The sequence below is a fragment of the Pseudophryne corroboree genome, chromosome 1 (genome assembly GCF_028390025.1).
Source record: "Pseudophryne corroboree isolate aPseCor3 chromosome 1, aPseCor3.hap2, whole genome shotgun sequence".
Classification (NCBI taxonomy): Eukaryota; Metazoa; Chordata; class Amphibia; order Anura; family Myobatrachidae; genus Pseudophryne; species Pseudophryne corroboree.
In genome coordinates, this window is record NC_086444.1 from 789996426 (window position 1) to 790018481 (window position 22056).

The 22056-nt window shown below is 44.2% G+C and overlaps 1 protein-coding gene across 1 annotated transcript in view; it reads right to left on the minus strand.

Moving 5' to 3' along the window:
- The window catches only part of BANK1 (B cell scaffold protein with ankyrin repeats 1), a 1166863-nt gene that overhangs the window by 6543 nt on the left and 1138264 nt on the right, over positions 1-22056 (minus strand). The window contains exons 20-22 of the mRNA XM_063918381.1: positions 15391-15420; positions 12535-12620; positions 372-439 (exon numbers count right to left, since the gene is read on the minus strand). Coding sequence (XP_063774451.1) covers positions 374-439; positions 12535-12620; positions 15391-15420 — 182 coding nt within the window. The 3' untranslated portion in view covers positions 372-373. The remainder of the gene's footprint in view (positions 1-371; positions 440-12534; positions 12621-15390; positions 15421-22056) is intronic.

Genomic DNA, 22056 nt, shown 5'->3' on the forward strand with positions numbered 1-22056 from the left:
TATAAGCAAGCTTCTCAACAAGCTTTGGGGGAGGGGGGGGGGAAGGCAGCTAAGAGATGGAACAGTAATTTGGGAGAGAATTTGGGTTACAATTTTTCTTTTTTCAGACCAGACATGATCATTGCATACATGAGTAACGATGGCGATATACCAGTAGAGAGTTTATAGATTTTAGGTTTCGTTAAGTTGGGATAAGCACAGGAGAAAAGGATTTGCTGATTTGTGAAGGTATAGAATCAATAGGAGAAGTAGAACATATAACTGTACTGTTACTTACACAGTATTTCTATAGTCATATGTTAGAATAATGTACACTTTTGAAATTCTTGTGTGTTTCTTATAGTTTAGGTTATTGAGTACAATATACTCACCATTACTTTGAAAATGGCGATTTCTCAGATGTTCTATTATCTCTTTTCAATGGATATTGAGAGTGATGCTAAAACACAATAAATTACATTGTTTTGATATAATTGACATCTATATAAGTGTATAAACTGATAAAGATATTAATGCCATTATTATACTGTATTTATCCAAAATGCAATGGTGTGTATGTACGGGGAAGTGGGGGGTAGCAGCTAGTTCTAGTTGCCCAGAAACCCTTCTTCCCACAGTATAACCAGAGGTCATAGCAGTGTAAGGCGGTGGAGGTGGGAGCAGCTGATGTACTTGTCCAGTTGCAGCAGCGTCTCCTATAAAGTCTGGTGTGTGTGTGTGTGTGTGTGTGTGTGTGTGTGTGTGTGTGTGTGTGTGTGTGTGTGTGTGTATCTGCGTGTGGTGAGTTCAAAAGTATAATTTATTTTACTCAATCTGGTCTGGTTTTTTTTCTCTCTTAAGTTAAAAAAAAGTTCATATTTCGTAAGTAAATTATATAATAGTTTGCAAATTATGTTTATTGTTTCAATGCAGACTTACAGTCACATAAAATGTACAATATATATATATGATTTGGTACATAAATATAGTTATTCTGATCTTTTCAAAGGCATTCATTTGTGTTTTGCACCTAGAACATCTCTCTTGGGGACCCAGCCAGAGCCGGCCCTAGGTATAGGCAAACTAGGCAAATGCCTAGGGCCTTTGGTATGCCTAGAGGCACAAGCAGCTTCTGCTGTTTAAAATGATATGCGGCATGCCTATATTCTGTGTGTGACTGCGGCTGTATCTGCATACGAAATGCTACATTACAGTGTATTCCTGGAAATCAGTGTAACATAGCATTTCATATGCAGATACAGCTTCAGTCGCACACAGAATAAAGACATGCCGCATATAATTTTAATCAGCAGAAGCTGCTTGTGCATCCTAGCCATATAGTAATGCAAATAAGATGCATTTTTATCAAAACAAGGCGCCCGACGTTAGCAGAGCTGGCCTTGAGTTGCCAGCTGACTCATGCCAGGCATCTCCTGCTACATGGTGTATTGAGGCAAGATATATGAGGACACACCTGTATCCAAGCAGAGGCAGAGGTCACAATGTTAGCGACCATGTGAGTGCGGTGTGCGGGTGGGTTGGTTGTGCAGTAGTATTCAGCATTTGTCTAAGGGGCATTATGTGTGTCATGTGTATAAATGCATTACGAATGTGCGGCATATGTGTAAGGGAAGTTATGTGTGTAATTATATGTGTATAAAGGCATTAATAATGTGTGGAATATGCGTAAGGAACATTATGCGTGTCATTATGTGTATAAGGGCACTAATAATGTGCAGCATATGTGTAAGGGACATTATATGTGTACTTATGTGTATATGGGCATTAATAATGTGCAGCATATGTGTAAGGGACATAATGTGCATAAGGGCACTAATAAAGGTTGGCATAATGTGTAAGGGACATTATATGTGTACTTATGTGTATATGGGCATTAATAATGTGCGGCAAATGTGTAAGGGACATTATGTGTATAAGGGCATTAAAAAAGGTTGGCATAATATGTTAGGCGCATTATGTTTATAAGGACATTATTAATGTATGCCATGTGTAAGGGGCATTACTGTGTGGTATTATGTGTTTAAAGGCATTATTAATGTGTGGCATTATGTGTATAAGGCGCTCTATTGTGTGGCATAACGTATAGAAAGGGCACTACTGTGTGGTCTAATGTGAATAAAGAGCAATACGATGTGGTGTAGTGTGAATAAGGAGCAATTCAGTGTTGTGTAATGTGAATAAGGGGCACTACTGTAAGGAGTAACGTATATAAGGTAAAGTGGTACTACTGTGTGTTGTATCGTGAATTAGAGACACTATCGCATGATAAAATGTGAATAAAGTTGCACTACTGTGTGGCGTCATTTGAATTGGGGGTACTATTGTGTGGCCATGCCCCTTCCCAGCAAGAACACACCCCTTTTTGGGTTGTGCGCCGAATGTGCACAGTGTTCCTATTTGAAATGTAGTGGGTAGGAGCACCAAAATGAGGACTGCTATGGGTAAGGGGTGATGGTGCTGGGAAAGGGGTGCAGGGTCAGAGGCGGAACTAGCGGTGGTGCTAGAGGGCACCAGCCAAAATCTTGCCTAGGGCATCATATTGGTTATGGCCGGCTCTGGACCCAGCTATCACATTTTAGTCTATTTTCTTGAGGACTGTGGCAATCTCAGCAAGGAGCAAGACATTTGGTTGATGGAAGAGAGGAACCAGGGCCGCTGGGATGTGAAAATGCTTGCTTGAGTCACCAGCAATAGTCCGTAAGCACATTCACATCCCAGCGGGCCTGGTTCCTCTCTTCCATCACTCGAATGTCTTGATGAAAGTGCTCTCCTTGCTCCTCTCTGAGAGTGATGCAGTTTTCAGTAAATATAGACTAAAATGCGAGCCGAGGAAATGCATCTTTATGGCCATACATGCACCAACAGCCTGGAAGCTCCGCAGGAGTTCCTGGACAACATGTTTGTACTCTGGGCTTGGAGGCTTGACATGGTGACTAGACCACAGATGTAGCAAAACCTGTTTGGGTGATTCTTGAGCTTTTTAATCATTTTGTAAAACAATAAAGTATCACTCAGCGAGCTCAAGTCAGACTGCCTGAAGCAGCGATATACCAGCAAACCTTATTCCCCCTTCTCTTCCTGTACAGAGTTAGCCGTTATTGCTGTAGCAATTTGCTAATCTCGAGGGGCAAGGAGAGCAATGTCAGGATGGGAATATGCTTGCGGATAGCTGGGGCCTCAAGAAAGATGTTCCAGTGCAAAATACACACAAAAGTCTGTGAAAGAGACCTCTCTTCCAGAATAACGGTATTTGTGTACCATTTCATATAAATACTGTACAACTGATGCAAATGTAAGTCTGCTTTGAAACAATAAACATCATTTACAAACTATTATATCATTTCATTTAGCAAAACGAGTTATATTTTTTAATTCACCATGCACTAAATATAAAAGATCACCTATGAAAACCTTAGCCTTATAAATGACACAGACCAGTGTTATTAATACTGCATTACTATATAATGTATAAGGAGGCCAATGTGTACCATGTCCATGGCAGGTGCTAGATCTGTATTCCCCAGACTACCTTTGTTGCTCCAATAGCAGAAGACTGGGGCATATTATTAATATTTGTGGGCTGCCACTGATATTAAGGAACCCTTATCACCACAATTCACATCAACAAGGAATCCTTATTGGCCTGAATGTATTATTACTGAGTCGCCGGGACAGGTGTTCCAATAGCAGCCCATAGTGACGGATTTCCCACTAGGCACGTGCCTGGGGGTAGCACAGCAGCCAGCCCCTCTGCATCAGAGCAGCTGACAGGGCATTGCTGTAACAAGGACGGTGCGACCACCATGCGTGAGCTTTACTATGACCGCCCGTCATTGCTCTTGTACCAACAGTCCGGCAGCTTGAAGGGGCACCACGGTACCAAGAAGACTCCATCCCTGGCTATCTGCATTTACTGCCAGTGCCCAGCGGCACCCGATACCCACAGGCAGTTTCGCTTACGTGATAGAACATGTTGCCATGTTGCCTGTCAGGAGTGTCAGCACTAAGTGTGCCTGCATGGAGTGCTATGATTGCTGGCCCTGTCTAGGCTTGGAGTACTGTAGAACAGACATGCACATACTGTCGCTTGTTACGTGCTAATTATATCTTCCTTCATGTTCATTGGCTGTCCACAGTCACTCATAAATCAAGCATTTGGAAACCCCCATCAAGAAATCCTAGTTTGCCCCGTTTTGATAAGATTTTAGAAGCATAACTGTTAATAATATCAGTAATGATATAGCAGATGCCTAAGAAATATTTGTGTTTTTATTTTATTGTTGTGATCTTTGAAATACTTTTTGTTGGACATGGTAGTGGTTCTACAGCTTTGTATCTTTTTTACAGTTCTATTGGGTAAGGTGATATCAAAGCAGTGATTGTAAATGACTGACATAATTCATTATAAACACTAAATGGAGTGTACTGTACAGAAGGAGGGTGGGATGGATCACAAAGTACCATGCCTGTGTCTGGTAATGATACAAAATGAATCTACAGGAGGACAGTGTGACCTTATGCAATTACTTTTCCACCTGAGTCACTATTCATTACAACCAGATTGCCTTATTTTGCCACCGATGGGATATAGGGAACCCTTCTTATGGGATGTGTTCGGCATCCCGGCATTCGGGATGCTGGCAGTCATGTGACCAATGCCAGAATCCCGACACCGTCCGGTGTTGGAATCATTAGTGTCGGGATGTCGCTGTCGGTCATGTAACATACCCAACCCCCTTCTTATCATCAGTAAGGGGATCCGGTCTCTAGTTTCGACAAGACTTAGGTCGACAGTGTCTTGGTCGACCACGAGGCACCGTGCCCGAAGCATGCGACCCATGTGAGGGTATACGGTGCACTAATTGGGGATCCCCGTCACTCTACGAAGAAAACTACACCAAAAACATGTAAAAATCTCATGTCGACATTTTCCATGTCGACATTTTTCATGTCGACCTAGTACATGTCGACCTAGAGTCCGTGTTGACCTAGAAACCATGTTGACCTACTTACTGTAGACAAATAGTGGTCGACCTAGACACTGTCAACCTAAGTCTATTCTATCTAACATACCACACCCATCCGTAAGCTACTGTTACTGACCCTTTATATTTCACTGCAGCTGCAGAACTCAGAGTCCCTGGCACACGTTGCTAAGATCCCAATGGCACTTTCCTTTAGTTGCCGCTCTGGCTGTGCTCTCAGAGGCAATTTTGAAAATCTTCAGAAGCAGATCCTCATCAGATCATAGCTATGAGTTCCTAGGACTCATAAGCTTTGACCTTTTGATGCTGTCTTTGGTATTATTCTGGTAGATGCTCTTGTGCAAACAATTGCTTGCAAATAATTTATGTTCCAAGTTGTTAATTTCAAATAATGCCACAAACAGAATATCTCCCCAGATAGCATTACATACTATTCTCTGTTTTTCCTTTATCTGTATTCTACTTGGTGAGTCAGGTGAACCTCTGTTGTGGACTTTATAGTTGGTTGATATATGGGATATTGCACTTGTATTTACTATCGTGTGACTACCAGATAAGCACAAATGCTGACCCATTCTCTTGCTGAGTGAACTTTGACCTTTTTGATGGTACAGTAGGTAGGTGCACGGGTAGACAGAAACAATTTCAGATTGCTTGCTTATGGTTTAGGCCTGGTAGTCATAGTATGCAAAGCAGATGCAGGCAACATGAAAACAAGCAAATGTGTATTAGCTCCAATAAAATGTCCTGAAAAGGACAGCATTCTCATATAAATACCCACAGCATTCAGATCTTCAGATGATATATACACTTCAAGATGTTAAAGATGATATATACTTCATAGGGCTTAAACAGAATTGCATATACAGTTTTTACATACAATACAGTGAGGGTTAATCCAGCACCTGCTACATTAAACCAACCCATATTGATGCAGGCAGTGTTCCGTGCATCCACCTGTATAGGTTTCATACCTGTATACATGGTAGCTAGTGGCGGGGGTACCTCCTTCCTGTCCACAAACTGTGAGAAGAGGCTCAGCCATTGTCACTCCCTGGCTTTGGGAATTCTAGGTGGGAGAATAAATCTTTAAATCTACCACCTAAAAATCTGACTGACTACCCCTAATGACAGAGCGTCAGCTAGTGGACAGCAATTCACGGGGAGCAGTCTCCCTGCTCCTGCCACTGTAGCCTTCTGACCCCTGGAGTAGCAAACTGTAAAGGGCTTCCTTACTCTATTTTGTTAAATATGTATTTTATTTACCTGCAATTCTGTGTCTGGTGCAGTGATGGGACTTAACCTATTAGACACTGCAGCAAAGGGTAATGCTACCTCGGTTGCAGCTTTACATATTACAATAAGCCCTATGCTCTTACAGCTCTGTAGCATGAGACTCAAATTGAAGTTGAAACCCCAAACTGTTTCTTTTAAAGAGATTTTATTGGTTTTCGGAAGCCTTGAAACAGAACACTTCTTAATACAATGCTAGTCCCGCTTAACCCTGCAGCGCTGCAGCTGTAGTACTCAGTCAGATGCTGCAGCGCAAAACATAAATGAAAACATTTCCTTTCTCCACACATTGACTACAAGGTTCAACTAGTGCAGTATTTTTCAACCACTGTGCCGTGACACACTAGTGTGCCCTGAGCAGTCTCCAGGTGTGCCGCCATAGAAGCATAGCCAAGCCCGTCAGTGTTTTGTCACTACTGAGGCCCTGGAATGATCAATACTGGTGGGTTTAGTGGTTGCTGCTACATGACATCCTAGGACACGCAACTGCACCATGCATCACCATTATATTTGTGTGTGCCTTGGCAATATTTAAATCCTGTTCAGTATGCCGCCAGTTGTAAAAAGTTGAAAATCTCTGAACTAGTGCATTGTCCCAGCGCTGCAGTGCTGCATATACAGCCAGTCATTGCTGCATCTCTAAAACTAAAGTTCACGTTACTACTGTAATGTGTTTTTTTGTGCTTTATATGCACTGCTCAAAAAAATAAAGGGAACACTTAAACAACACATCCTAGATCTGAATGAATGAAATATTCTTATTAAATACTTTGTTCTTTACATAGTTGAATGTGCTGACAACAAAATCACACAAAAATTATCAATGGAAATCAAATTTATTAACCCATGGAGGTCTGGATTTGGAGTCACACTCAAAATTAAAGTGGAAAAACACACTACAGGCTGATCTAACTTTGATGTAATGTCCTTAAAACAAGTCAAAATGAGGCTCGGTAGTGTGTGTGGCCTCTACGTGCCTGTATGACCTCCCTACAACGCCTGGGCATGCTCCTGATGAGGTGGCGGATGGTCTCCTGAGGGATCTCCTCCCAGACCTGGACTAAAGCATCCGCCAACTCCTGGACAGTCTGTGGTGCAACGTGGCGTTGGTGGATGGAGCAAGACATGATGTCCCAGATGTGCTCAATTGGATTCAGGTCTGGGGAACGGGCGGGCCAGTCCATAGCATCAATGCCTTCGTCTTGCAGGAACTGCTGACACACTCCAGCCACATGAGGTCTAGCATTGTCCTGCATTAGGAGGAACCCAGGGCCAACCGCACCAGCATATGGTCTCACAAGGGGTCTGAGGATCTCATCTCGGTACCTAATGGCAGTCAGGCTACCTCTGGCGAGCACATGGAGGGCTGTGCGGCCCCCCAAAGAAATGCCACCCCACACCATTACTGACCCACTGCCAAACCGGTCATGCTGGAGGATGTTGCAGGCAGCAGAACGTTCTCCTTGGCGTCTCCAGACTCTGTCACGTCTGTCACATGTGCTCAGTGAGAACCTGCTTTCATATGTGAAGAGCACAGGGCGCCAGTGGCGAATTTGCTAATCTTGGTCTTCTCTGGCAAATGGCAAACGTCCTGCACGGTGTTGGGCTGTAAGCACAACCCCCACCTGTGGACGTCGGGCCCTCATACCACCCTCATGAAGTCTGTTTCTGATCGTTTGAGTAGACACATGCACATTTGTGGCTTGCTGGAGGTCATTTTGCAGGGCTCTGGCAGTGCTCCTCCTGTTCCTCCTTGCACAAAGGCGGTGGTAGCGGTCCTGCTGCTGGGTTGTTTCCCTCCTACGGCCTCCTCCACATCTCCTGATGTACTGGCCTGTCTCCTGGTAGTGCCTCCATGCTCTGGACACTACGCTGACAGACACAGCAAACCTTCTTGCCACAGCCAGCATTGATGTGCCATCCTGGATGAGCTGCATTACCTGAGCCACTTGTGTGGGTTGTAGACTCCGTCTCATGCTACCACTAGAGTGAAAGCACCGCCAGCTTTCAAAAGTGACCAAAACATCAGCCAGAAAGCATAGGAGCTGAGAAGTGGTCTGTGGTCACCACCTGCAGAACAACTCCTTTATTGGGGGTGTCTTGCTAATTGCCTATAATTTCCACCTGTTGTCTATTCCATTTGCACAACAGCATGTGAAATTGATTGCCGATCAGTGTTGCTTCCTAAGTGGACAGTTTGATTTCACAGAAGTGTGATTGACTTGGAGTTACATTGTGTTGTTTAAGTGTTCCCTTTATTTTTTTGAGCAGTGTATTATTGTATATCATGTATGCAATCCCTCATTTTCAACACTCTGCTGCCATGTCTCTCTCCATCGGGGTGTTTACCAGCTCTTGTTAAGAAAGGACCAGTAACACAGGGTGTTAAACACATGTGGCATGGCTGTGTGTAATCAGCACTTACTGTACACCTGCAGTCAGGGGTGATGGGACACTGGAGTATTGCAAGTAAATGTGATTTAATAGAGCAGGCAAGTCTCCACACCCACTTCCAACTGCAAATCATCCACTTCCAACTGCAAATGATAGCGGGTAAGTTGTCATTTGAACAAATAAGTTCCTTCTCCATAACATGGTAAAAAATATTTCACAAAATTATTTAAAAAAAAAAAAGGCTGTCTACATTCCAACTCGTGATGTACATGATATGTAAGTTATGATTTATTTCCTGGAAAACATACCATCATGATTTTCTATTATTCGGTTTAGTGTTAAAGGATTCATCTTTAACACAAGCAGTGTTTAAGGCTAATACAAATAAGTAGATTTCTTAAAACTTGGAATGTTATACTATTTTTATGTTTTATGTAATGTTACAGATTTTTGTAATGTTATAGATTTTTCTATTAAAAGTAAACTAACCAAAAACCAGTGCTTTATCCAAAGCTTGTGTGAATGGACTAATTAGATCAAATAAAACAGAGCTTAATGAGCACACTTTTGATGAACATATAGAACAACTCCGGATCGGATGATTATTTCTCTCTCTCTCTCTCTCTCTCTCTCTCTCTCTCTCTGCTGAACTGACACTTTAGCAGACAAGGTGTTCAAGGCTTAACCAAGTTCAGAGAAACTGTCAGAAAGACATGTGGATCCTGATCCGCATACACATAAAGGTATCTTTGATCTTCAAATACAGTAAGACAGTACCATAAAAGGATCTGTAAGGTGAGATTCCGAAGAAATGTTTTTAATGTTGCAATTCCAAAACGTAGCGGACACAATAGCAGTTCAATAATTAAAAGTGTAAAACAGATCTGGAGCAATGCCAAATACCGGAGGGAGATTTTAATCAAGGCAGACTAACATACGTCCTGGCTGCAGACACAGATATAGTGATGATTTCAAAGCTGTCCAAAGTCCTACTGGGTATATATTCAGTGTGGCTCCAAACTCCGACTTCAGCGAATGGCTTAAACGTGGTTCAGGGAGTCCTCTCCTCTTTATCAAGAACTTCTGTTTTATTTGATCTAATTAGTCCATTCACACAAGTTTTGGATAAAGCACTGTTTTTTTATTATTTTACTTTTATTGGTCTGCATTCTAGAGTCTTCAGTGTGTACGCTATTTACCTTTAATCAGCAGCTGATTTTGCAGTGAAAGTCAAGGCTGTTTCACTCTTTTTCTAGGTTTTTCTATTCCAATGGTGTAACCCAGTGACATGGCGATGGGATATATTGCATCGCCATACCCATATACAGTTCGCTCTACGACAGTGTGATGTATCATTACCTGTAACTACACCAGAGGTTCCCAAACTCGGTCCTCAAGGCACCCCAGCTGTCCAGGATTTAGGTATATCCATGGCTCAGCACAGATGGTTAAATCAAATTGACTGAGGTGCTGATTAAGTCACCTGTGTCCAAGCATGGATACATTTAAAACCTGGACCGTTGGGGTGCCTTGAGGGCCGCGTTTTGGAACCTCTGATCTACACCGTGTCAGTTGTGGAATCATCCCATTGAACCTGCAGCACATCCAATGGAATGGTTCAATAAGCACACACCGGCAGATTAGGGCTACACACTCTATAATGTGTACAATCTGCGTCAGAACAATATATTGGATAGATCATATAGTGCAGGGCTGGCCAAACCAGTCCTCGAGATCTACCAACAGTTCACATTTTCCAGACCACCTAGCTAGTGCACAGGTGTAGTCATTTCTAATTAAGATGTGCTGCATTCACTCCTAACTGACAATTCTACAGATCTCCAGGAGGCCTGGAAAACATGAACTGTTGGTAGATCTCGAGGACCGGTTTGGCCAGCCCTGATATAGTGCATACCTAGCTGAAGTGCAGGAAATCCATATTTGCAGGAGTACACACAATCTACATTGTATTCACCAGCGCTTGGCATTTTCTGTTGGAATGTACATGCTGCGCTTTTGTGTGCTAAAATATGTAAGGTATAACAATTCAGAAGAGAAAGAAATAGAGGGCTGCCCTGCGATGGGCGGCCGTCAGTATGCTACAGAAGGAATTGCAGAGTCTGCTTTTTAGCAGAATCTGCAATCTGTGCTGAATAACCCCCATAGTTTGGTAGCACTTTGAGAAAAAATAATCTTTTGTGAATAAAATGTACACAATAGCAAGAAGTCTGACTGATATAATCTGTATAATCATAAATACACCTTTCCAGGGGGTGTTGTACAGAAGATCTACAATGTCTAGGTGGATAGTTATTAGGTTGACCCCATATGGTCAACTTGCTGTATGGCAAAAGGGACAAAAGGTCATAGAAACACAGAATTTGATAGCAGATAAGAAAAATGTGGCCCATCTAGTCTGCCCTGAACACATGTACACATGCACTTACACCCTTGGGTCAATTTTTTTGTCAATGCACCTACCAGTATATTTTTGGAGTGTGGGAGAAAATCGGAGTACCTGGAGTAAAGTCATGCAAGCACGGGGAGAATATACAAACTCCACACAGGTTTGTGGTGGGAATCGCACCTACATATGGAGCCAAGCTAATCGTGGCTCCATCTGTGCCTGGGCGCACCCGCCTAGGCACCTATCGCAGCGTCTGGGTCCAGCATGCATCCGTGACGGGCACGTGCCCCATTCACTACAAGCACTCCATAGCGGATCGCCTAGTCCCATTGGGAATGCATGTTTGCAATGGAGCCGCACTAGATAAGGTCATACAGGTAATAGGAATACAGTGAATAAAGTCAACAGCGTCAAAAGGATGACATGACAATAGTCGACACAGAAATGGTCGACACAGTTTTTTGGGTGTTATGTTTCATCATATGTGACCACGATCAGTGGAAACGTGTACGCTCACCACGCTTTGGGCATGGTGCCTCGCTCTGCTACTGCTGCACTCTACACAGGTTACTATTTCCAATCGTAGTCCATGTGGGTAGTAGTTGGGAAACATGTGACCCCCAAAAAAACATGTGTTGACTGTGTCGACCATTGTCATGTCGACCTTTTGAACCGGTCGTCCTTTCATCAGTCAACCTTTTGTACCTGTTGACCTAATGCATTTTGAACACATAGTGTCGACCCATTGACTGTCGACCTATCATCTGGATACCCTGTCCAGGGTGGTGCTTCCGAGTCTTGCAACAGTGTGAAGCTACAGTTGGTGCCACTGGCTAGTAAATGTATGCAGTAACACATACCTCCCAACTGTCCCGATTTTCCTGGGACAGTCCCGTCTTTTTTTGGGGCTGTCCGCAGTGTCCCTCGGTGGGAAGGAGGGGGGGGGGGGGGCAGTTGGGAGGCTCCTGTCATCGCTGCCCTGCTTAGCAGAGCAGCAGTGAATAGACATTCACTATTCAGTGAAGATAGAGGGAGAGAGGGCATGCCAGCGGCTCACAGAGTGCTGGTCATGCCCCCTTTAGTGACGACAAACGGGGGCGTGACACATGATCACGGCACTGCTGCGAGGCCATGCCCCTTTCATTTAGGTCATGCCCCCTTTTCGGGTGGGCGCTACGCGCGTGCAGGAGTCCCGCTTCTACATGTGGAAATGTTGGGAGAAATGAGTAACATGTTTTCTGCAGCCTGTAGATTGGGAAAAGACAGTCAGAGTCAATGATTACTCACATGCTCTGATCTAACACATTTCTTTTGTATCATCACAGTGTCCTAGTAATATTATATGGAGAAAACTGAATAGCTCTGTGCCACTGACTTTGTCATTCCCCTGCAGCTCTGTTACAAAGTAGGAAGGAACAACCAGTGATACCATAGTGTGTAAAGATAACTACTTACTGTAGGCTTATGTGGCTTTTGGTAGATGCTGCTGTCAAACATCGCAGTGCCTCTGTGTTTTGCATTGAACGCTGAAATCTGTGTTTCTGAAAATGTAAACCTTATTACACATCTGGCCACAAAAGTTTGCACATTTTGTTTGCATAATTTACTCCCAGTTATACCCCAACCATACTGCACCTCAAAATTAAGTACCCATCACTGTCCCAGCCCTATTTGTCCTGAGAAAAGTAAATTTGCAAATAATGCAATGTTAGTTATAAAAAGAGGGGAGGTTTATTGTAAATATATATATATATATATATATATATATATATACACTGCTCAAAAAAATAAAGAGAACACTAAAATAACACATCCTAGATCTGAATGAATGAAATATTCTTATTAAATACTTTGTTCTTTACATAGATGAATGTGCTGACAACAAAATCACACAAAAATTATCAGGAGGGTAAATACTGGCTGCTTTATTTTACACTGCAATATAGATGTCAGTTTGAACACACCACACCCAACTCTAACTCTCTCTGCACATGTTACATCTGCCCCCCCTGCAGTGCACATGGGGGGTAATTCCAAGTTGATCGCAGCAGGAAATTTTTTAGCAGTTGGGCAAAACCATGTGGACTGCAGGGGGGGCAGATATAACATTTGCAGAGAGAGTTCGATTTGGGTGGGTTATTTTGTTTCTGTGCAGGGTAAATACTGGTTGCTTTATTTTTACACTGCAATTTAGATTGCAGATTGAACACACCACACCCAAATCTCTCTCTCTCTCTGCACATGTTATATCTGCCTCCCCTGCAGTGCACATGGTTTTGCCCGATTGCTAACAAACTTGCTGCTGCGATCAACTCAGAATTACCCCCTTTATCTTTGAGTTCTACTTTCTGCTCATTGGGGGTTATTCAGAGTTGTTAGCAAACCCAAAAAATCACACTAATGGGCAAAACCATGGCCCTCATTCCGAGTTGTTCGCTCGGTAAATTTCATCGCATCGCAGCGATTTTCCGCTTAGTGCGCATGCGCAATGTCCGCACTGCGACTGCGCCAAGTAAATTTGCTATGAAGTTAGGATTTTTACTCACGGCTTTTTCTTCGCTCAGGCGATCGTAGTGTGATTGACAGGAAATGGGTGTTTCTGGGCGGAAACAGGCCGTTTTATGGGCGTGTGGGAAAAAACGCTACCGTTTCCGGAAAAAACGCAGGAGTGGCCGGAGAAACGGAGGAGTGTCTGGGCGAACGCTGGGAGTGTTTGTGACGTCAAACCAGGAACGACAAGCACTGAACTGATCGCAGATGCCGAGTAAGTCTGAAGCTACTCAGAAACTGCTACGAGGTGTGTAATCGCAATATTGCGAATACATCGTTCGCAATTTTAAGATGCTAAGATTCACTCCCAGTAGGCGGCGGCTTAGCGTGAGCAACTCTGCTAAAATCGCCTTGCGAGCGAACAACTCGGAATGACCTCCCATGTGCACTGCAGGGGGGGCAGATATAACATGTGCAGAGAGAGTTAGATTTGGGTGGGGAGTGTTCAAACTCAAATCTAGATTGCAGTGTAAAAATAAAGCAGCCAGTATTTACCCTGCACACACTCGCAAGGCCTTGCCCAGAAAAAAAAAACATAGGGCGCCTTGACAATATAAGCATCTTGTTCAGTGTGCCGCAAGTTTAAAGAAGGATATTACTGTATGCTACTGGAACACTTCCTCCTTTGTCCATATTAACATGAACAAACCCAGTATATATATATATATATATATATATATATTTATTTCTATACTGCACCATGAGGTCATTGTTTCCCTAGCATCTGTAACACAGTTACAAACACTAACAGCATGTTTGTCAGCTGCCAAATCCTCTTGCAGAGAATGTGACAGGGAGGTGAATGCAAATTCTCTTTTCAAACTGTATTTGTGAGTTGGATCCTATTTTATGTCACCCCTCCATATGTCATTCTTATGCCACAAGATGCTGCCATGTGCACCTAGTATGCCATCACACTTCACCACATGCCCCTTTTATAAACTAGTCATTTAAAATGCCCCTGGCATGCCATCTCTCCCCCTTCTGTATTCTGTAGTATTCTCTTCCCCACTCATTTTGTGTTATATAGCATTCTCTCTGTGCCCCCCATTTTGTGTTATGTAGTATTCCTCCCGGACCCCACACATTGTGCATTATGTGGTATTATCTCCTTCTCCCCCATTTTTGTATTATGCAGTAGTCTACACAGTATCATCCTCATCCTTCATTTTGAATTATGTTCCTTCCCTTTTTTTATGCTTGTGAGATGAGGAGATGTTTCTGCCTTTTTTAGAAAGGTTTTTGTGGTTTAATTGATACCTACAGCGATTGTGCTTGTTAGTATAAAATAAATGGTTTACAATATGGGCAGAAGCAGGACATACGTGTCTATGACATTGGTGTAAGGCAGATGAATATGTTGCTGAATGTATCTCATCTCAAGTTCTGCATATGGGAGGAATTACACTATCTTTGCCCGCACTTATTTTTAGAGTAATCTACCTCTATTTTGTAGCTAACTCTGCATCAGTCGCTATGTAACCTATCCATCTTATCTGCTCATACTGCATGCGGCTGGTCTGTTCGCTCACTGCACTTATCAAGGTATATTACCGTTACTCTATAGTAAATTCAGTCTACTGTATATTGGTTTTAATTTCTCACTGAACCGTTTTGAAGAATATACTGACTCTATTCATCAGACATGACTACTACTACTACTACTACTACTACTACTATTACTACTACTACTACTACTACTACTACTACTACTACTAATAATAATAATAATATTATCATCGGTAGTGTGCATGTAGTTACCTTTCGGTTGATGAACAATGGTGATTTTATCTGTAAAAGAAAGAACATCTGTTTATAAGCATTACTTTTATGATGAAAACAAATGCAGTGGGAATTGAGAGTCTTCCAGGTAAAACTGGTGCTCCCATTTCTTACTACCTCTTCTCTTAGGACAAATTCAATAGACTGAGCCTGATTCATACAGATGTAGGCACCCTCATCTATGCCGCGATGCGTCCGCACGGGCATACGCATTGCGGCATAGTGTGAATGCACCTATCAGCGACTAGTTGCAGACGGCACTCGCTCCTTAGGTTTTAATGGGTGCGCGTGCGTACGCACACAATCGCACATAGTAGCGGGCACACTGTAGGGGGACCCAGTGTTGATGTTGCATGCAAACGGACAATAGGCCAGATGTAATGAAGTCCGAGTTGGCTGGAGGTGCGGGTTCCCATTTGCACTTGGATGTTTTTTTTAAAGCAGCAATCATGCACAAGGCAAAACCATGACTTCTACACTGTATGATATATAAAAACGTCTGAGTTCGGACAGGAACCTGCACATTCAGCCAACTCAGACTTCATTACATCCGGACTCATGTTTTGTGTACATGCATCTGAGTAGCACAGCGCATGTGTCCCAAGTACTGTATCTGCGCAAGAAGACGCAGCATAGAAGTGGATGCAGAGTTTAGTAGCCATTCCCGGGAGGTACCTGGGGGGGGTGTTAAAAATTAACTTAATTTAATTAACTTAACTTAAAATTAACTTAACTTAATTAACTATTACAAAGCCATTAATATTGCCCACTTAATGAAATAAATAAATAATATTGTTTAGATAATTGAAATGATAAATTTTGTCCACCTAATATATATATAAATTATATTGTCCCCATAAGATAATTATTAATGTTTTTATATAATTATGTAACCAATATTCTCCCCTTAATATTATTAATAAATTATATTGCTCAAAGTATACATTAATTTTCCCCTGTAATACAGTATATATTTCATCAGAAGCATGGTGACAGACCATTGTGTCTGAAACGTATTAAGCTGGTGACTTTGGGACCCCACAAGAACTGCACTATCCACGCATCACAGCTCACAGGTCAAAGCATTGCGTAGCATACGCTACACTATACACTGAAGCCAATGGGAGCCATTCATTCTAATGGAGCCGCTTGCAATGCATATGAACCCGGCATGCTGCACAGCATGAACATAGCAGTCCCGCTACAGAATGCTCCTATACAGTGGGGCAAAAAAGTATTTGGACAGCCACCGATTGTGCAAGTTGACCCACTTAAAAAGACGAGAGAGGTCTGTAATTTCCATCATAGGTACACTTCAATTGTGAGAGACAGAATCTGAAAAAAAAAAAAACAGGAAATCACATTGTATGATTTTTAAACAATTTATTTGTATATTCTTGCGGAAAATAAATATTTGGACAATCAAAAAGTTTAACTCAATACTTTGTAATATAACCTCGGTTGGCAATTACAGAGTTCAAACATGTCCTGTAGTTCTTGACCAGGTTTGCACACACTGTAGCAGGTATTTCTCTTACGTCCTAGAGGATGCTGGGGGTACAGACGGGCTCCGCAGGAGATAGGGCACCTAAAAAGAACTTTGACTATGGGTGTGCACTGGCTCCTCCCTCTATGCCCCACCTCCAGACCTCAGTTAGATCTTGTGCCCAGAGGAGAATGGGTGCACTGCAGAGAGCTCTCCAGAGTTTTCTGTGGAAAAATAATTTTGTTAGGTTTTTAATTTTCAGGGAGTCCTGTTGGCAACAGGCTCCCTGCATCGTGGGACCGAGGAGAGAGAAGCAGAGCTGGCTTGTCAAGTTGGGCACTGCTTCTAAGGCTACTGGACACCATTAGCTCCAGAGGGAGTCGGAACACAGGTCTCACCTGGGGTTCGTTCTGGAACCGTGCCGCCGTCCTCCTCACAGATGCCGAAGATAGAAGCCGGATAGAGAAGGCAGAAGACATCTTAGGCGGCAGAAGACATCAGATCTTCATGAGGTAAGACGCACAGCTGTAAGCTGCGCGTCATTGCTCCCAGTCACACACACACAGAGCAGCACTGAAGGGTGCAGGGCTTAGAGGGGAGAGCGCCCTGGGCAGCAATAAACCTCACATTTTGGCACAAATACAGTTGGATTAGACTGCTGAAGCAGTAAATCTATGATCCCCCGCCATTTTATTGAAAAATCACTGGGACCGAAGCCCGTCGTCGGGTGGGCGGGGCTTGATCCTCAGCACTAACCAGCGCCATTTTCTCAACAGAAGCTGCATGAGAGAAAACGCTGGCTCCCTGGTCTCTCCCCTGCTGAACACAGGGTGGAAAAAAGAGGAGGGGGGCACATTAGCGACGCAGTGAGTGGGAATTGGCATAATATATATATAAAAAAGCGCTATCTGGACATATTTTTTTCCAGTGTTTTAAGCGCTGGTGTGTGCTGGCATACTCTTTCTCTGTCTCTCCTTAGGACTTGGTTGGGGTTTTGTCCCCTTATAAGTTAATCCCTGTGTGTGTGGGGTGTCGGTACGGGTGTGTCGACATGTCTGAGGCGGAAGGCTTCTCCAAGGAGGAGGTGGAGCAAATGAGTGGTGTGTCCCCGTCGGTTGTGCCGACTCCAGATTGGATGGACATGTGGCATATGTTGAATGCAAGTGTGGCATCTTTACATAAAAGGCTTGATAAGGCTGGTTTAGGGGGGACATCAGGGGGTCAATCCTCAGATTGGACCGACACACAGGGCCCGTCGGGGTCTCAAAAGCGTCCCTTAACACAAGACACTACTACCGACACGGATTCTGATTCCAGTGTCGACTATGACGAAGTAAAATTGCACCCTAGGGTGACTAAAACCATTCAGTGTATGATTGTGGCAATAAGGGATGTGTTGCATATTGTGGATGAACCCTCGGTCCCCGACACAAGGGTACACATGTATAAGGAAAAGAAACAGATTATTAATTTTCCCACATCTCATGAATTAAATGAATTCTTTGGAAAAGCTTGGGAGACTCCGGATAAGAGACCGCAGATCCCCAAAAGAATTTATATGGCATACCCTTTCCCTAAGCAGGACAGGAAGATTTGGGAATCACCCCCCTCTGTGGACAAGGCCCTGACGCGCTTGTCCAAGAAAGTGGCGCTACCGTCTCCTGACACAGCAGCCCTTAAGGACCCTGCAGATCGCAGGCAAGAAACTACCTTAAAGTGTATTTATTCTCATACGGGTGCTGTGTTAAGACCGACAATTGCGTCGGCATGGGTGTGTAGCGCAATTGCAGCTTGGATGAGCTGACAGATCAATTTGATAATATGGATAAGGATACTATATTCCTAACTCTAGCCCATATTAAAGACGCAGTCTTATTTATGAGGGATGCTCAAAGGGAATTCCAAGAAACATATGGAAGTACTACCCTATAAGGGGGATGTATTGTTTGGGGATGGGCTGACGGACCTGGTTTCCACAGCTACAGCAGGTAAATCAAATTTTTTTACCATATATTCCCCAACAGCAAAAGAAAGTAACACCCTACCAGATGCAGTCCTTTCAGTCGCACAAGTCCAAAAGAGGTCGGGGATCCTCTTTCCTCGCCAGAGGTAAGGGCAGAGGCAAGAGAGCACCTGCTTCGGCAGGTGCCCAGGAACAAAAGTCCTCCCCGGCTGCTCCAAAACCCACAGCATGACGCTGGGGCTCCCCTGAGGGAGTCCGCACCGGTGGGGGCACGTCTTCGACTTTTCAGTCAGGCCTGGGTCAGTTCGGACCTGAATCCCTGGGTGTTGGAAATAGTTTCCCAGGGTTACAAATTGGAATTCGAGGAGGTGCCCCCGAGCCGATTTTTCAAATCGGCCCTACCAGCTTCCACATCGGAAAGGGATGTAGTGTTAGCTGCAATTCAAACGCTGTGTATACAGCAAGTGATAATCAAGGTTCCCCTGCACCAGCAGGGAAGAGGTTACTATTCAACCCTATTTGTGGTCCCAAAACCGGACGGTTCGGTCAGACCTATTGTGAATCTGAAATCCCTAAACCTGTACATAAAAAGATTTAAATTCAAAATGGAATCTCTCAGAGCGATAATAGCCAACATGGAGGAGGGGGAGTTTATGGTGTCTCTGGACATAAAGGATGCGTACCTTCATGTCCCCATATATGCCCCCCATCAGGAATACCTGAGATTCGCTGTACAGGATTGTCATTACCAATTTCAGACGTTGCCGTTTGGACTTTCCACGGCCCCGAGGATTTTCACCAAGATAATAGTGGAAATGATGGTGGTCCTGCGCAAGCATGGAGTCACAATTATCCCATACTTGGACGATCTCCTGATAAAAGCGAGATCAAGGGACAAATTGCTGAGCAGTGTGGCGCTCTCTCTGAGAGTGCTCCAGCAACACGGTTGGATTCTAAATCTACCGAAGTCACAGTTGATTCCGACAACTCGACTACCGTTCCTAGGTATGATACTGGATACGGAACAAATGAAGGTCTTCCTCCCAATAGAGAAATCCCAAGACATCCAGAACATGGTCAGAGATCTGCTAAAACCGAAAAGGGTGTCAGTTCACCAATGCACTCGAGTTCTGGGGAAAATGGTGGCGGCCTACGAGGCCATTCCCTTCGGAAGGTTCCATGCAAGGACTTTTCAATGGGACCTTCTGGACAAGTGGTCCGGGTCCCATCTGCACTTACATCGGAAAATAACTCTGTCCCCAGGGACCAGAGTGTCCCTCCTGTGGTGGTTGCAAAGTGCTCACCTCCTGGAGGGTCGCAGGTTCGGAATTCAGGATTGGATCCTGGTTACCACGGACGCGAGCCTCCGAGGATGGGGAGCGGTCACACAGGGAAAGACTTTTCAGGGGATTTGGTCAGACCAGGAGTCCTGTCTACACATCAATGTGTTGGAACTCAGGGCCATTTACAACGGCCTTTGACAAGCGGAGAGTCTTCTTCGAAACCTACCGGTTCTGATTCAATCAGACAATGTCACAGCAGTGGCTCATGTGAACCGCCAAGGCGGGACAAGAAGCAGAGTCGCGATGGCGGAAGCCACAAGGATCCTTCGCTGGGCGGAAAATCATGTAAGCGCTCTGTCGGCTGTCTTCATTCCGGGAGTGGACAACTGGGAAGCAGACTTCCTCAGCAGACACGATCTCCATCCAGGAGAGTGGGGATTTCATCAAGAAGTCTTTGCAGATGTAACACGTCTTTGGGGAACTCCTCAAATAGACATGATGGCGTCACGCCTCAACAAAAAACTTCGGAGGTATTGCGCCAGGTCTCGGGACCCTCAGGCAGTAGCAGTAGACGCACTGGTAACACCGTGGGTGTTCGAATCGGTCTACGTGTTTCCTCCTCTTCCTCTCATCACGAAAGTGTTGAGGATCATAAGACGAAGAAGAGTACAGACGATACTCGTTGTCCCAGACTGGCCTATAAGTTCCTGGTACTCGGATCTACAAGAGATGCTCACAGGAGATCCCTGGCCTCTTCCTCTGAGGGAAGACCTGTTGCAGCAGGGGCCCTGTGTATTTCAAGACTTACCGCGGTTACGTTTGACGGCATGGCGGTTGAACACCGAATCCTAGCGAAAAAGGGGATTACGGAAGAGGTCATCCCTACTTTAATAAAGGCTAGGAAGGAGGTGACGGTAAAACATTATCACCGTGTCTGGCGAAAGTATGTGTCTTGGTGTGAGACCAAGAATGCACCTACGGAAGATTTTCATCTGGGTCGTCTTCTCCACTTCCTACAGACAGGAGTGGATATGGGCCTGAAATTAGGCTCGGTTAAGGTACAGATTTCGTCCCTCTCGATTTTCTTTCAGAAGGAATTGGCTTCTCTTCCAGAAGTCCAGACGTTTGTGAAGGGAGTGCTGCACATCCAGCCCCCTTTTGTGCCTCAAGTGGCACCATGGGACCTGAACGTGGTGTTGCAGTTCCTAAAATCACACTGGTTTGAACCACTTAACAAGGTTGAGTTGAAATTTCTTACCTGGAAGGTGGTCATGTTGTTGGCCTTAGCATCAGCAAGGCGAGTGTCAGAATTGGCGGCTTTGTCACACAATAGCCCCTACTTGATTTTTCATGTGGATCGAGCTGAATTGAGGACACGTCCGCAATTTTTGCCTAAAGTGGTTTCTTCGTTCCATATGAATCAACCTATTGTGGTGCCTGTGGCTACAGGTGACCTGGAGGATTCCAGATCCCTGGACGTAGTCAGGGCCTTAAAAATGTATGTAGCCAGGACAGCTAGAATTAGGAAAACAGAGGCTCTGTTTGTCCTGTATGCGGCCAATAAGATTGGTGCTCCTGCTTCGAAGCAGACTATTGCTCGCTGGATCTGTAATACAATTCAGCAGGCTCACTCTACGGCTGGATTGCGGGTACCAAATTCGGTTAAGGCCCATTCCACTAGGAAGGTGGGCTCTTCTTGGGTGGCTGCCAGAGGCGTCTCGGCATTACAACTTTGCCAAGCGGCGACTTGGTCGGGGTCAAACACTTTTGCTAAATTCTTCAAGTTTGATACCCTGGCTGATGAGGACCTCAGTCGGTGCTGCAGAGTCATACGCACTCTCCCGCCCGATTGGATGCTTTGGTATAAACCCCATGGTCCTTACGGAGTCCCCAGCATCCTCTAGGACGTAAGA